Source organism: Sinocyclocheilus anshuiensis, unplaced genomic scaffold (assembly GCF_001515605.1).
Source record: "Sinocyclocheilus anshuiensis isolate Anshui unplaced genomic scaffold, SAMN03320099.WGS_v1.1 scaffold76, whole genome shotgun sequence".
NCBI lineage: Eukaryota > Metazoa > Chordata > Actinopteri > Cypriniformes > Cyprinidae > Sinocyclocheilus > Sinocyclocheilus anshuiensis.
The window spans coordinates 288,084-303,555 of record NW_015557067.1 but is presented as its reverse complement, the minus strand read 5'-3'; the positions used below and the strand labels follow the sequence as shown (position 1 = coordinate 303,555).

Below are 15,472 nucleotides of genomic sequence, written 5' to 3'. Positions count from 1 at the left end.
ATACGATAAACGATAAATAGGCTTATATAACCCTATAAACCTATATATATTTAATACAAGAATCTCCTAACACAATCAACACGATAAATAGGCTTATATAACCCTATAAACCTATATATATTTAATACAAGAATCTCCTAATTATCAACACAATCAAAACTGCTGTTTTGTAAACAATCTACTACATACTTTCTGCCTGCAATACTGTTATGAAAAGCTAAATATCACATTAAATTGTGGCCATATGAACGCAACTGCACCAAATTGCATATTTTTGTTCAGTTTGAGTCTCCAAAGTTAAGGTTTGTTTTTTGTACCCTCCTCATGTATGAGCTTCATATTCTTACTATATTATGTGATATGAGCCTGATGCATCAAATAGCCTATGAACAAAAAACACAAATGTAAACTTTGTTTAGATGTCGTTTTGTTTTGTTGTATAAAGAAAGGTTCAATAAACTGTTTTATTTATAAACTATAGATTCTGACTATTATTTAATGTCAGCTTTACAGGGTTAAGAGGCCATATGCAAAGACTGATACAAGAAATTTCAAGTAAACATTTACATAAGAACCCATTATGCAAAACACAACCTAAAGCGAAGCGAGTAAACAAAGAAGAGACTCCGTACAAACAATGTATGCTCTGTTCAAAAGCAGTGTTCAAATAAGTCTAACGTTAACTTCAATGCCAGAATGACAAGCCAAGGTAAACCAGACAGCTCAGCTGTTACAGCCATTGACAGAAAGCTGTCAAGTGCCACGTGTCAGTGCGCTCACACTTGCATTTCTATACAATCTCTTGTGGAAGCAGTGAAGTGTGTCGTTGTACACTCGCTTCTGTCGAGCTGATAATCGGCCTTTAACTCAGTCTGCAAGCATATCGACCCCCCCCATTCAATCTCGAAGACCCCTTTAGTCCATAATCAGTACTGATACTGCAAATCACCTGGAAGGATAACAGGAAATAAACATTTTAATTGAAAACAGCTGCTTTTGATGTGATTTTACATAAATTATGCGAGTCTCAAATAGAGAACCAGTAACTACAGTCACGACCTTCCGGGTTTTCGCTTAATTTGACACTTATGAGGATGTAGAGAGCGACATTTAGCTCTCCGTGCTAGCAGTTTACAGCCATATCTGCGTGTTTTAGTTAATTTGAATGAAAACACAGGATAAATATAAACGTCTGTGTCTGTTTTCATTCATCGGTCAGTTCTCGCTGCTCATCTCCATGACAACCGCAGCAGTTTAGCATGCTAATCATCATGCTAGCCGACCCTGCTGAATACTGACATAGGGTGAAATTAACAGCACAACGAAAACACTCAGATTTCAAAATAACTCAAGAACATTAAAGCTGTACTTTACCAGTACACCAGCAAACGGGTTATCGTCGACTGCCTTCGGTGTCAGGGAAGACCAAAGCAAAACCAGACCCAAAAACGTGCCAATGACCAGTAAACTTCGAAGGATGAATCCAACTTTTAACCTCATTTTGGAAAATCAGTTGAAAAATAATAAGAAAGAAAGAAAAAGGGGAGCCAGCACAAATAAATAAAACACTCCGCAGCCTGTATGGCCACATCGAGTCCCTCCCTCTCACTCTCTTTTTCTTTCTCTCTCTCCTCTGCTCCCTTATTCAATTAAACTCCAACTGTCCTCTTTATGATTCAATCACGAAAAGACAGTTATTAAAAAAAGCCAGCAGTTGCGTGCGTGCGTGCGCCACGCAGCCATGACATCTAAACACACACACGCACACGGATGTGTGAATGAGCTCACACGGACATGCAGCATGATTAATATGAAATAAAAGGCCCTTCGAGATTTGCGGGGCGCTCACGTGTAGTGGAGACATCCACAAGTGTTGTTGCAGCATAGGCGTTTACATGTACAACTATTGCAAAAGTGTTGCCGCTTTGTGCCACGCACGCATGACTATTCTTTTGTTCTCGAGACCGAACAAGGGTCGCAGATTAGCGGTTTTGGATGACCTTAAATTCTTGTGTTAACCCTCTGGTAAAGGTTACCTCACATAGGGGTCATAGTTTTTTTTTTTTTATTAATTAAATGAATGTACTATATTTTGTTTCAATAATTTTCATATATATTGTTTTTAAATATTCTGTGTTTTGAGGAGTTTTCGTGGTACTAGACAATATTCAGCTATAAATTATGCCATATAACATAAAAAAATATTAGAATATATATTATTTTCAGTTAATACAGTGTTTAAGTAAAAAATAGCGGTATCTAAAACCCAGTGCATGGAACATGGAACCAGATTGGTGCCATCTGGTGGGAGAAATAAAACGAATTATTGTTATAGGCCTACTGTATATTTATTTTTCTTGTCATGACTGGTTTTGTGTATGATGCTTTGGCAATATTGTATGCAAGCACAATCATGCAAAAAATACTTTAAATTGCATGTATAGCTATATATATAGGACTGTTTTCCATATTTGGTTATATATATCAGACATAATTAAGTACTTACATTTTTTGTAGGTTTTGCAGTAACACAATAAGGTTCCATTTGTTAACTATATTTAATGCCTTAACTAACTAACAATGAGCTCTGTGTGTGTGTGTGTGTGTGTGTGTGTGTGTGTGTTCCCAGGGAACACACATACTGGTAAAAAATGTATAGCCTGAATGCACTGTAAGCCTGAATGCACTGTAAGTCAAAGGACGGTGACGAGTCCTGTATAAACATACCTGGCAATAAAGCTCATTCTGATTCTGATTCTGATTCTTCTTCTGCTAAATTATTATTATTATTATTTAGAAATTATCAAATACTACTTAGTCGTGATTGATTTGTAGATTGTACCCCCAAAAATTGCTCTGTATTTTCATATTTCCCATTCATTTCCTATGTCAATAATTTTTTGACCGTGAAGATCACGTGACTATATATTTTTTAAAGATCATTTAGCCTTTTCTAATCATTTTTATGATTTTGCGTGTGTGTGTTCATTTAACAAGTGTCACAAAAGTAAAGTTTTATACCATTCCGATGAAGTCTAAATGACTGAAGACCAGAAAGTCTTCCTCTTCTTAAAAATCAGGGCAATATCAAAAGTGGCAGTGAGTATATTCTGTGTCCACCAGCTGCAACGTACTACAGTGCAACTTCTCCTTCATGAACACGTCTCGGGGGACACGTGTTTACACATGGTTTGCCCCTGCAAGGCCGATCAGCTGTCCTGTCTCCCTGCACTGTGTTAAGCGTCTTACATTACGGATATTGCAGTTTATTGCTCTGGCCACATTTGCAGTCCTCATTGCTCCCTGCAGCAGGACAATGGCATGTTCACACAGGTGATCAGGAACCTTGGGCATCTTTCTCCTGGTGTTTTTCAGAGTCAGTAGAAAGGTTATAACTGTGAGCTATACCTACCGCCTACTGCCTGTAAACTGTAAGAGTTTTAAAGGCTGTTCCACAGGTGCATGTGCAATAATTGTTTGTGGTTCATTGAACTAGCACGAAAACCATTGTTTAAACCCTTTCTAATAAAGATTTGTACAGCTTATTTGGATTAAAAAAATTCTCTTTCAAATACACCATCCTGAAAGAGGGACATTCTATTCTATATACACAGTATGGAAAAACTAACTAAATTAATAAATAAAAAGTTATTTTGAGAAATGTCTGAGTCTATAAAGGTCACCAAAACTATTTAGTTACCATCATTCTTCAAAATATCTTCATTTCTTCTTTTTGTAATATCTTCTTTTCTTTGTTTCCGCAAAACAAAGAAATGCATATCGCTTTCAGTTGACGCTCATCCAGATTTTTCTGTCTCTTTCTGGTCCCTTGTTTTTCTGAGTGATGCTTTCTTTTTCTTGCTTTAATTGGGTATTATTGAGGATTTTTATCAATCTATTAATACTTTTATGCTCACTGACAATAATAAAACTGTTCAGGCCCATTTTTATTATGGGCAGTCGTAGTAATCGTTTTCAGTCACATGATGGCGCCAAATTAGCTCTTACATGGGTATAAATGTAGAGAAATTGGAAAGTTGCACACTTTACTTTCCTATAGCGATTGGTTTCTGGCTATATATGCTCCTGATATATGTCTAATGCAAAAATGTTTAGTCCTTTTAATTACGTTTTCAAATGTTCAACACGGATTTTTGCTGGTCCCCTAAAGAATCTGTGTAACAAATTCATGTTTAAAATAGCAAATTATATGTTTTCTCTCATTTATCATGTCATGTAGGCCTAAAATAATAATGAGCTGTCATGCTTGAAATATTGACGACACATTTACATGTGAATTTACAGTTCATAATTCATAAAATAACAAAATATTAATTTAATCTCTCTCTCTCTCTCTCTATATATAAATGTATGTATTCAATGCTTAAAAAAAACATGCTAAAGTGGAAATTGCTTGACAAGAGCAGTTCTCTCCCCTGAAACTGCTTGACAGTTATTGTTACTTATTTTTATGGAAACCATTGCACCAAACACCTCCTGAAACCGGGACGTCTGGTCGCCCTACCTTTCCTAATTTGTAAGGGCATACAACTGTCTGATAGATTCTTAATAAGGTGTTTTCCCCTTTTACTATTAGGCTACAGTTTGAACTCACAACATCTGCCATTCATGCTCTGTACTATTAAATGAAACTGGGAGTGTCTATTATCTGTATGTGGTTATGTGTTCTGAATGCATCCATCACAAACTACGGTCAAGGTTTGCTAGTTAACATCACCCTGTTAACTACTGCAAGATGCCGTAACTACACCATCTGACAGCATCATGGTTTCCTCAAAAATATTAAGCAGCATAAGTGTTTTCAAAACTGTTTATTGAGCAGCAAATGAGCATATTAGAATGATTTCAGAAGGATCATGTGACACTGAAAACTGGAATAAGACTGCTGAAAATTCAGCTTTGCCACAAAGAAAAAATAACATTTTACAATATATTCATATAGAAAATAGTTATTTTAAATTGCAATACAATTTCTCAATGTTACAGTTTTTACTGTAATTATGTTCAAATAAATGCGTCTCTAGTGAGCATAAGAGACAAGTAAAACAAAAAAGAAATATTAAACAACTTACCAAAATTTAACTTTTGAACGTAAATATAAAAGACTCGTTGTCGGCAGGATTCGAACCTGCGCGGGGAGACCCCAATGGATTTCTAGTCCATCGCCTTAACCACTCGGCCACGACAACATGCACGCAAAACACTCTATTATAAATATAGCGACCGGGTACGTTTAGGGTAGGGATAAGCATAAACATTTAAAAAAGCCTCAAACCACATGAATAAGATGCTGGTAACAGAATCTGATAGGTAGTATTTTTCGCTATCGATTTGTGCCACCTATCTTTTTAATGGGAGGTAGCACAATCTGAAAGGGTAAATTAGCACAAATCGCCAGAACACCGGCTGAACACTTCCTAACAACATTTGAATACTTCCGAACGAGTTCGCAACACTTCCGAACAAGGTCACAACACTTCCTACCAAAGTCCGAACGAAAGTCCGAACGGTGTGCAAACCTCCTAAATAAATCCGAACAGGTCCTAACACAAATCCGAAACTTTCGAACAGATGGGGCAAAGGAGCTAATCAATTCCTACCAAGAGGAAAGAGCCAATCAGCAATCGAGTTGACATGCCATTCTTGCCGCTGATTGGCTGAATGAGTTTCGTGACATTCCAGCTGTTTGTAACTCACTGTCACTGGACATCTGCTATCCGGAGATTCAAGGTAAGCGTTATCAAATTACAAATCCGTGACACTAGTGTTAACCTATTTGTTCAAACATTCATTCATGATTTGGAATAAAGATTATTCGGATCGGTACTCTAAAGAGGTCTACGCTTGCGTTGCAAGGCAAGCTAACTTAACGTGTATCAGTTATCGCTAATTAACGGTAGTTAACCCTTTGATGCATAACATGGGTCTAACGTTTTTATTTTCTATATCTTTGCAAGAATTTAATTTCATCATTCAGTATTCCAAGTATTCATTCCCTATGTTATTTCAGTCATGGCTGAGTGATTCGTTGCTGAATGTATTTGAATAATTTATTATTCCAGGTATTCATTAAATATCTAGTTTTTGTTTTCCACTAATCATTATGTTCATTTTTTTTCCTTTCTTACTTTATACACAAACACAGTTTTTGTAATTATACATCAAAAGCTTGCAAAATTATACATAAATTTTTTGCAAGTAGGAATATATTTATTGCAGAAAACTATTAACCTGCCACATATTTCACCACTCAACATGTCTGCTTTTGTATATTTGATGCAATATATATTTTGTATATTTTACACACACACACACACACACACACATATATATATATATATACATATATATGAATATGTGTGTGTGTGTGTGTAAAATATAAAACTCCAAAAAAACTAATTCTACTGTTGCTATATTAACACATATTAACTACATTGATTTGTTCCCCAATATTGTTCAGATATGACCAAAACAGGCAAATCCTCTGCCTATTGGAATGACATCTGCCATAGGTATGCCCAGGGCACCTTCCAGTTCAGTACAGGCAAAAGGCCTGGAAGCAGAAAATGGAAGGAGGTCCTGGAGCGGATTGATGCCTGTCCCCTGCAAAGGGGGAATAAGGTGGACCTGTTTGGCAGGCACATAGTTTGCACTTGTGGGTTCCATAAGGTAGGTATATGATATAATATATCAAAGGCATGATAAGTCCATGTATCACGTAATAGACTATTTTATGGACCATCCCCTGATCTATTCTCAGAGTGCACAGTTCTACAGAATAATTGGTGAAATTATTTAACATGAATAGTATGACCTTCTTTTGTTCCTAATATTCATTTTCTCCCAGTCAACAGATAAGGTCTTGATTGAGTCAGGGCCTAAGGTAGAGGCAGGCGGCAGCTCAGAGGAGACAGGGACATCACAGGGAGAACAGGGGGTGAAGTGTTCTCTGTGTAGTGTGGTCATGGAGGCAGAGAAGTTCTCTGAGCACCTCTCTGACCACCACGTTGCAGAGAGGTGTGACAGCTGTGGGGCCAGGGTCCAGGGTGCTGTCGGACTCCTCCAACACATTGAGTCGAGCCATTATGGGGCCCTATTGGCTCCACGTGTCAGCCCTTCAAAAAATCCCACACCAACTCCGTGCCCCTCACCATCTCCATGGCTGCCTCCACCTCCACAGCACTTGCCGTCTCCACTGCCAGCACCAGTGTCTCCATCCCCACGGCCCAATCCATTCCCACACCACTCTCCAGCTCCACAGCCCTCACCACCACCTCCACGGCACTCTCCATCTCCACAGCCCACTCCATCCTCACATCCAGTACCCTCACTGCAGCCCACACCATCTCTGCCTCAGGCTTTTACTGATTGGGAGAGCTTTCTTCCCAGTCAGTTCAAGAGAGTCCTCCAGCCAGCAGATTGGGTGTGGATTGCCAAGTGCCTCTATGAGCCCACAGGGCAGCTGAGGCAGAAGATCCAGGCGAACTGGTTTTATCCACCGAAGCAGCCCAAGCCATCTCCTCCTGAGCCCGGGTGGTACTTCCGACAGAGGATGTTCTTGTGGGCACCAATGAGGATGTGGGGCATTCCTCTTAAATGCCCACAGTGTGGCCGGAAGATGCATCATTCAGGAATCTACCCGAAGGTCAGGGAGGCGATCGACATGGATAGCCGCTACTACCTGGTGGGTGGGGACTATCCACGCTGCAGTGCATGCAGGTTGCCAGTATGCCCATGGAGCCAGGACATCCTTTCACAACTGGATGTGGCACACAGGACCCTGTTTCCAGTGGTGCTGACCACTCAGCTAGCCCTGGACAGGAAATGTGTGACCTTCCTCAGGCCAAGGACCAGCGGCAACAGTTCCTCCTACCTCCAGTCAGCAGTAGAGGAAGTCCACAGTGAGGAGTGGGCACGTCGGACCATCCAGTACCTCTCTGACTGTGAGCATCATTTGAGAAAGGTTGCCCTGGTCCAGTCTGCAACGACACCTGCCTTTTCTGCACCTGCACCCTTCAGGCCACTTCCACTCGCCCAGTGGTTTGAGACTGTCCACTCCAACGACATCCTCAGCCATTTGGACGAGATGAAGGGGGTGATTACCTCCACCTATGGCCGAATCCTGAAGATGGATTCTACTAAGAAGGTACAATACATGAATGTTTGAGCATGAGGTTTATTTTCAGCCAGATATAATTTCATCATAATGCATTTGTGTTATATATATTGTAATGCACCATAACAAAACGAAGAAAATGTATAATTAAGCCTGTCAGAATGTCTTAATTTTTCCTTCTGTTTGTTTTTCAGATCACCAAAAAGCTGGCTGGTGGCATTGGGGACACGGCTGCATGGATGACCAACATTGGCAATGAGCTCGGCCAGGTTCTGAACAGTGTTCTGACAACAGCTGAAGGCTCAGGACTGGAGGAGATGTGCCAGGGCGTCGTCAGACGCTACCAGAATGCTGGCGAGCCAGAGCCTAAGGTCATCTATGTTGACCGGGATTGCTGCAGTCAGTCAGGTGAGATTTTCAAATTACTACTTGATCAAATGTGCATTGCAATATATTTTTGCAATATAAGTTAATAATGGTGTAAAAAAAGTTCCCCTTTCCCTATTGGTGATGGTAATTAGTATTATTATTACAGTCAGTGTAATGAAATTGTAATAAATTATAATGACTGAAAAGTATGTTGAAATGAAATCAAATGCATGTTTTGTTTTTTCCCCTCCACAGGTGCATCTGCGGTGTTAAAACTTTTTCGGCCATGGAAGTCTATTGTAAGGCTAGATATCTTCCATTTTATGAGAAGATTCAACTGTGGCCTTTCTACAGAGCACCACCCTCTCTATGGTACCTTTTGTTCAAAACTTTCCTCCTGTATCTTTGAGTGGGATCAGGAGGATGTGAAAGAACTTAAGGCGGCCAAGAGAGGGGAGTGGAAGAGAAGCCATGGTGGACAGGCTCCCACTGAGGTACAGCTCATGGCCAGCATCAGTCCAGGTGAACTCGCGAAGCACTGTAGGCGGCGGACGCGCAAGGCTGAGGAGATCCGGGTCATGATTTCAGGGCTGCTGGAATCAGTGTGGGAGCTAACTGACACTACAGGGTTTCGCCTGGTTAACCCTGACAGCATGCACCATGTCTGGGAGATGCAACAAAAACACCTCGAGTGCATCCAGGACCCTCCACATGTAGAGTTGTACACAAAGACGGGGACACTCCAGAAGGGTGGCAAAGTATTAAACGTGCTTAGGTGTGGCAGGGGGTCATCCTCGCTGGAGAGTTTTCACCGCCACCAGTGTGCCTTCATTCCTGGTAAATTCTGAATGTTAAATTGCAGTATGTTCTGTAGATTTTTAAGTTGAAAAGATTGCTATTGTGTCAACATTATAGAAGTAGAACCCTGGGTGCTACCTGGATTTGGCTTGTTTTCATGGAATTTACTACCAGTATCATTATTATGTGTTACTGTTCTATAAATGTGTCATTAAATTTGTATGTCCTCAGTTTAAAATAATTGCTGACTGAATCTGTGCATTTTCATTCTTAGGATGGAGATGCAATGCCATGCACACACAAATGTACATGTTAGAGGGGGCCTCGAGGTGGAACATGAGCCGGGCAAAAGAAGCTGTATCTGTGGTGGGGGCCTCAACCCTCAGGACATTTGATGTCTGCACAATGTCTCATTTAAACAACATGAGCCAACGGGTCCTTGGTCGGGCTTTGATGCCAGAATTTACCCCTCCAGGAAAACCCACTGGTAAGATATCTCTCAGGGAAATGCTGAGCATTGGAGTATTCCTCTCTGTCTCCTGTGTTTGTTTGTTTGTGTGTGCGTGGGTGCGTGTGTGTGTGTGTGTTTGTGTGTGTGTGTGTGTCCTCTCCCCATTAACAATGTTTTAAAAATTATTGCAGGGGAGCGCATTGCAGTGGAGTACTTGTTGGCCCAATCCAATAGAGGCGACCAGTTGATTGCACACCACAATGACATGCCTGAAGTCCCCCCAGAGGAGCCCGAAGAGGATAGTGAAATTGACACGACTGTGTGCCATGCAGCTGACCTTAGGGCTGATGACTCTGACCCTCCAGTAGCTGTCGTGGAGGCCCAGGTGACCAGTCAGGTGGGTGACACTGGACGCAAATCCCCTGATGAGGAGGTCACTGAGGAAGAGGAGGATGACACTGCAAGTCCTAGCACATCAGGCCAGGTAATGTTGCTATCCTGTACTATCTTTTACTTTAAAAAAAAAATGTATCTGGTGCAGTGCAAAACACCTATTGTCAACCGTTTGTAAAGTTAAAATATATGCATGTACGATGCAAAATAATTACTACAATTACCGTATATATTTATTAGACTGTGGTTGGCGTTTTTCTCAATTTTCAGAGTGCACAGTGTGATTCCAGAGGTGTCTTGGGCTGGGAGGCAGTTGATGCCCTGGCAGCCTACCTGGTTGGCCTAAAACGAACGATCACTGCCTTGTCATCACAAGAGGAGGCCGACATAGTCCAGCTGTACATGGCTCTGCATGCCATGGACAAGGTACCATCAAAATATAGCCAGAGGGTTAAGAAGAAGGCTTTGACAGGACCTTGGAGAGCATCCAGGAAGCAGAGTGGCTCTGCTCCAGGACGTGGCCGTACCTTCCAGCGATCGGACGGCTGGACGCTTCCTAACACTTCCTAACAACATTTGAATACTTCCGAACGAGGTCGCAACACTTCCTAACAAAGTCAGAACGAAAGTCCGAACGATGTGCAAACACCTCCTAAATAAATCCGAACAGGTCCTAATGCAAATCCGAAACTTTCGAGCAGATGGGGCAAAGGAGCCAATCAATTCCTACCAAGAGGAAAGAGCCAATCAGCAATCGAGTTGACATGCCATTCTTGCCGCTGATTGGCTGAATGAGTTTCGTGACATTCCAGCTGTTTGTAACTCACTGTCACTGGACATCTGCTATCCGGAGATTCAAGGTAAGCGTTATCAAATTACAAATCCGTGACACTAGTGTTAACCTATTTGTTCAAACATTCATTCATGATTTGGAATAAAGATTATTCGGATCGGTACTCTAAAGAGGTCTACGCTTGCGTTGCAAGGCAAGCTAACTTAACGTGTATCAGTTATCGCTAATTAACGGTAGTTAACCCTTTGATGCATAACATGGGTCTAACGTTTTTATTTTCTATATCTTTGCAAGAATTTAATTTCATCATTCAGTATTCCAAGTATTCATTCCCTATGTTATTTCAGTCATGGCTGAGTGATTCGTTGCTGAATGTATTTGAATAATTTATTATTCCAGGTATTCATTAAATATCTAGTTTTTGTTTTCCACTAATCATTATGTTAATTTTTTTCCTTTCTTACTTTATATATAAACACAGTTTTTGTAATTATACATCAAAAGCTATTTGCAATTTTTTGCAAGTAGGAATATATTTATTGCAGAAAACTATTAACCTGCCACATATTTCACCACTCAACATGTCTGCTTTTGTATATTTGATGCAAGTCTTTTATATGTATATATATATATGTGTGTGTAAAATATAAAACTCCAAAAAACTCCATTCTACTGTTGCTATTTTAACACATACAAATTGACACGACTGTGTGCCATGCAGCTGACCTTAGGGCTGATGAGGAGGTCACTGAGGAAGAGGATGATGACACTGCAAGTCCTAGCACATCAGGCCAGGTAATGTTGCTATCCTGTACTATCTTTCACTTTTAAAAAAAATTTATCTGGTGCAGTGCAAAACACCTATTGTCAACCGTGTGTAAAGTGAAAATATATGCATGTACAATGCAAAATAATTACTACAACACCGTATATATTTATTGGACTGTGGTTGGCGTTTTTCTCAATTTTCAGAGTACACAGTGTGATTCCAGAGGTGTCTTGGGGTGGCAGGCAGTTGATGCCCTGGCAGCCTACCTGCTTGGCCTAAACCGAACGATCACTGCCTTGTCATCACAAGAGGAGGCCGACATAGTCCAGCTGTACATGGCTCTGCATGCCATGGACAAGGTACCATCAAAATATAGCCAGAGGGTTAAGAAGAAGGCTTTGACAGGACCTTGGAGAGCATCCAGGAAGCAGAGTGGCTCTGCTCCAGGACAGCAGGCAGCAGAGAGGTAATTTGACTATTTGGATCTTCACTAGTTTATAACCCAGTATACAGTTCAGATTATATCATCCTTCTTTTCCTTAGATTGTTCATGACTCATGGGCAGGCAGCTCAGGACCCTGAAGTCCACAGGGTCTGTGAATGTGTTTGCCTACAACTTTTGAAAGAGTTTCAGCAAGCATGGAACAGGTCCAAGGACACACAAGGAAAAACTCTGCCAATTCCACAATCTATTGTGGTGGTACACAGACACTTAAAACAGCTGCTGGAGGACAGCAGAGTGGTTGTAGGACAGACTAACCTGGTTCTGGTCCCGATAAACACCACTACTGTCTCATCCACTGCTTAATTTACAGTGTTTGTAAAAAAAGAAAGACACAACTCTTGTGGTGTAATAGTAACACATGGGTGGAAGATTCCAGGTGCAAGTCCTGGCAAGATTGTGTGGTGTGTTTGTCAGATTAGTATTTTATTATTATTATTATTAGTTTTTATTATAAATTGTATAGTCAAAAATCAATCAAACCCTTTACTTAAATCCTTTGTGAGTGTTCATGAAATATGATGGATATTTATTTATTTTTTCTTTCCTTTTCTTTCTTTCCCCCTCTCTTTTCCCTTTCTTTCCCCCAACAAAGAGCAAAAAATATGATTTTAATTTACAAAACAAAATTCACAAAAATATTCTGTTAAAAACATTTTTACATGGGTATTTGATATCCACATGCAATTGGTCTGAACCATAAAATTAATTAATAGTTGTAGTATAGCACTTGTGACAACTTCCCTGTTTGCCCCCCCTATAGCCCTATATAATCTAAAGCACTTTACAGCAACCCACACCAAAAAGACAGCAGTATTACTGTGGCATTAAACCTTTACCTGTAGCCTACATATTTGCAGATCATTGATGTTATCGAAATATACAAATTAAAATGTTAAAAATGATCTGCTATGCATTTAGCCTGTGCTCAAATTGAGTGGGTAAGACAGGCTGCCAAATACCATAAAAACAACAATCTACCATAAACTGTCCTTTATTCATGGAGGAAATGGAACATTTCTACCTTGCAGGAATGACATTTATAATATTAATTGCTGCTGTCACTAAAATCTCATTAACATGTAAGTCAAAAAAGCAGTTAGCAAACGATATACAGACCAGATTTTGTTATCAAATAGTGGAATATGAGAACTAAACGAGTGACTCGAGGTTCAGTGAATTTAAAGGTGAAATAATAAATTATAATTTCAAAAGCAAGAGTGATATCGAACACAAAAATGGCTCAACACCAGAGGGAGCCAAACCACCATCTATCAGCATAACAAAGACAGACCACACAGGCAAGAGACACATATCCACTCATTTTCTGCTTTATTTATAGACGAGAAACTCTGTAACAAGATAGATTCCATTGAAAAAGTCAAAGATCTCATTTAATTAGGTCAACCCAATGCCTCGACCCAAGTGTGACTCTAACAGGTACAAGAGCTAATAAAACCGAGTCAATATACATAACTTAAATCTGGAAAAGGCACCAAATAAATACAAATAAATATCCAGTCAAAACGATCCCAGAGAAAAATAAAGTGTTAAAATACAAATCCCCCATGCAATCTTTAAAGACTGATACAGAACATTCTTTCACTGGACTCTTTCACTTCCAAAGTCCTAAAGCTGCACTGTTTTTTAATGTATAGGGAGCAACTGGGGGCCCAAGTTAGACCCCTACTAGAGAGTCCAGGCTGTTTGTATTCTCCTCGACCAGCAAGGTGCTCATTGTGGATGCATTTCCACCAGCCTTGTGTCTCTCTGTGCTTCTAGTCCCCTCTTTCAAGAGCCTGCACTTTCTCAGTCTGCTGCAGAACCTTGAGAGGAACCCAGAGCCAGACAGTAAGAACATCCAGGCCCACATTAAGGATTGTGGGAGGTGTGTGTATGTGTGGAAGCCAGCTGATCGGCTTGACCACAACCCCAGGTCCTATGAGCTGGCACCGCTGTTGAATTTGTCCAGAACGGTAGTGTTGACTTTCTGGAAGATCCACTGTTGTGTTTCAGACTCGGGGTCGCACTTGTTCATGAAAATCCGCTTATCGCCGGGGCTACAGTCCATGCAACCGTTGCTCACCAGGTGGTACAAAGACTTATCCTGGAGCAAAAAGAAGATGGGATGGAGAAAGAGAAATAAAAAAATAAATAAACAAGAAACATTGTCACCGTGACTCCGGTGGAGGTCTAATCCTGCTTTATCTCCTACTAGCCTTAAGTCAGATTACAGGGGTGGAACTGAAGAACCAAACACGGAATACGCTAATCAGAAAAGCTGACTTCATTTCATGACTTGAGTTTGGAAGTGAAATGTGAGAATTTGATAAATGATGGATGGGAGGGGAGGGGAGGGAGGGAGGTAGAGAGAAAAAGAGAAAGGTGAAAGGTAAATAAAAGTGAAAGAATGGGGGAGTGCTTCAACATCAATATCCTATCAAAAAGTGGAAGACAACAAAGAAACTTTCCACTTGAAAGCATTCTCCACAGCACACAGGCCATGTATATTTTTGCGCTAGAAACTACTGAGTATGCCAAACAGAGCCGGTGAAAAAATAGAGGATGTGTCCCTGAGGGAGTGATCAGGCTGAGTAGAGGAGGGACATGCCTTCGGGCTTTCGGCTCCAGTTCTGTGCCGTTCTCCCCTGGGTTGATTTACTGTTCTCTGCGCCTCAGGCAGCTCCACTGCCAGGTACCACCTCTTCCTTTCAACTGTATATTTCCTCTCTCTATAGCTGTCATTGACCTATCCTGCAATGACAGTGATTTTTTTGCTTGGCACCTTAAATCTCTTATGTGAGAGGGAATATCTCAGTTTAGGCTCGTTCTACCTCGCTTGAGGGCTAGAAAAACTGAGCTTCTGTATTAGGCTCCGGCGTTAGTGATGGGCCCAGAGCGGTAGGCATTTGTCCACAGGGGCTTCTGTAACAAGGTGTACACTCTGTCCTATCGCTGCTCTGTTGCTGTAGATATACTTTATTGACCTCGTAAAGAAGATGTGGAGAGGGAATATGGAGGAAGACAGGTGTGGCTTTTCCTTAGAGATGGTATATGAAAATCTATGAAGCTATATGAAAATTTAACACCTGGGTGTAAAACATTACTCATGTAGACTCTAATGGATTTTATTTCAATAACGCCAAATGCTTTTTCATTCCATCCAGTTGTCTTTATTATATTTATATTGTTCTTAACAACAAATACTGTGACTACTGAACTTTATAAATATATATATATATATATATCTATCTATCTAT

The 15,472-nt window shown here is 40.4% G+C and overlaps 2 protein-coding genes and 1 non-coding gene across 6 annotated transcripts in view; all 3 read right to left on the bottom strand.

Moving 5' to 3' along the window:
• LOC107676680 (N-acetylgalactosaminyltransferase 7) overlaps nt 1-1,927 on the bottom strand; it is an 18,148-nt gene extending 16,221 nt beyond the window's left edge. For 3 of the 4 annotated variants that reach the window (XM_016471305.1, XM_016471306.1, XM_016471304.1), the window contains exon 1: nt 1,375-1,789. In XM_016471305.1, coding sequence (XP_016326791.1) covers nt 1,375-1,500 — 126 coding nt within the window. In that variant the 5' untranslated portion in view covers nt 1,501-1,789. Of the gene's footprint in view, nt 1-1,374; nt 1,790-1,849 lie in introns of those variants that run through there. The other variant, XM_016471307.1, reaches the window with a different exon arrangement.
• Nucleotides 1,928-5,128: 3,201 nt separating this feature from the next.
• trnas-aga (transfer RNA serine (anticodon AGA)) lies at nt 5,129-5,210 on the bottom strand. Its single transcript has one exon. It is a non-coding gene; the product is annotated as a tRNA-Ser (tRNA).
• An 8,735-nt stretch (nt 5,211-13,945) lies between these two features.
• The window catches only part of LOC107676688 (polypeptide N-acetylgalactosaminyltransferase-like 6), a 210,147-nt gene continuing 208,620 nt past the window's right edge, over nt 13,946-15,472 (bottom strand). Inside the window, exon 13 of the mRNA XM_016471327.1 lies at nt 13,946-14,319. Coding sequence (XP_016326813.1) covers nt 14,152-14,319 — 168 coding nt within the window. The 3' untranslated portion in view covers nt 13,946-14,151. The remainder of the gene's footprint in view (nt 14,320-15,472) is intronic.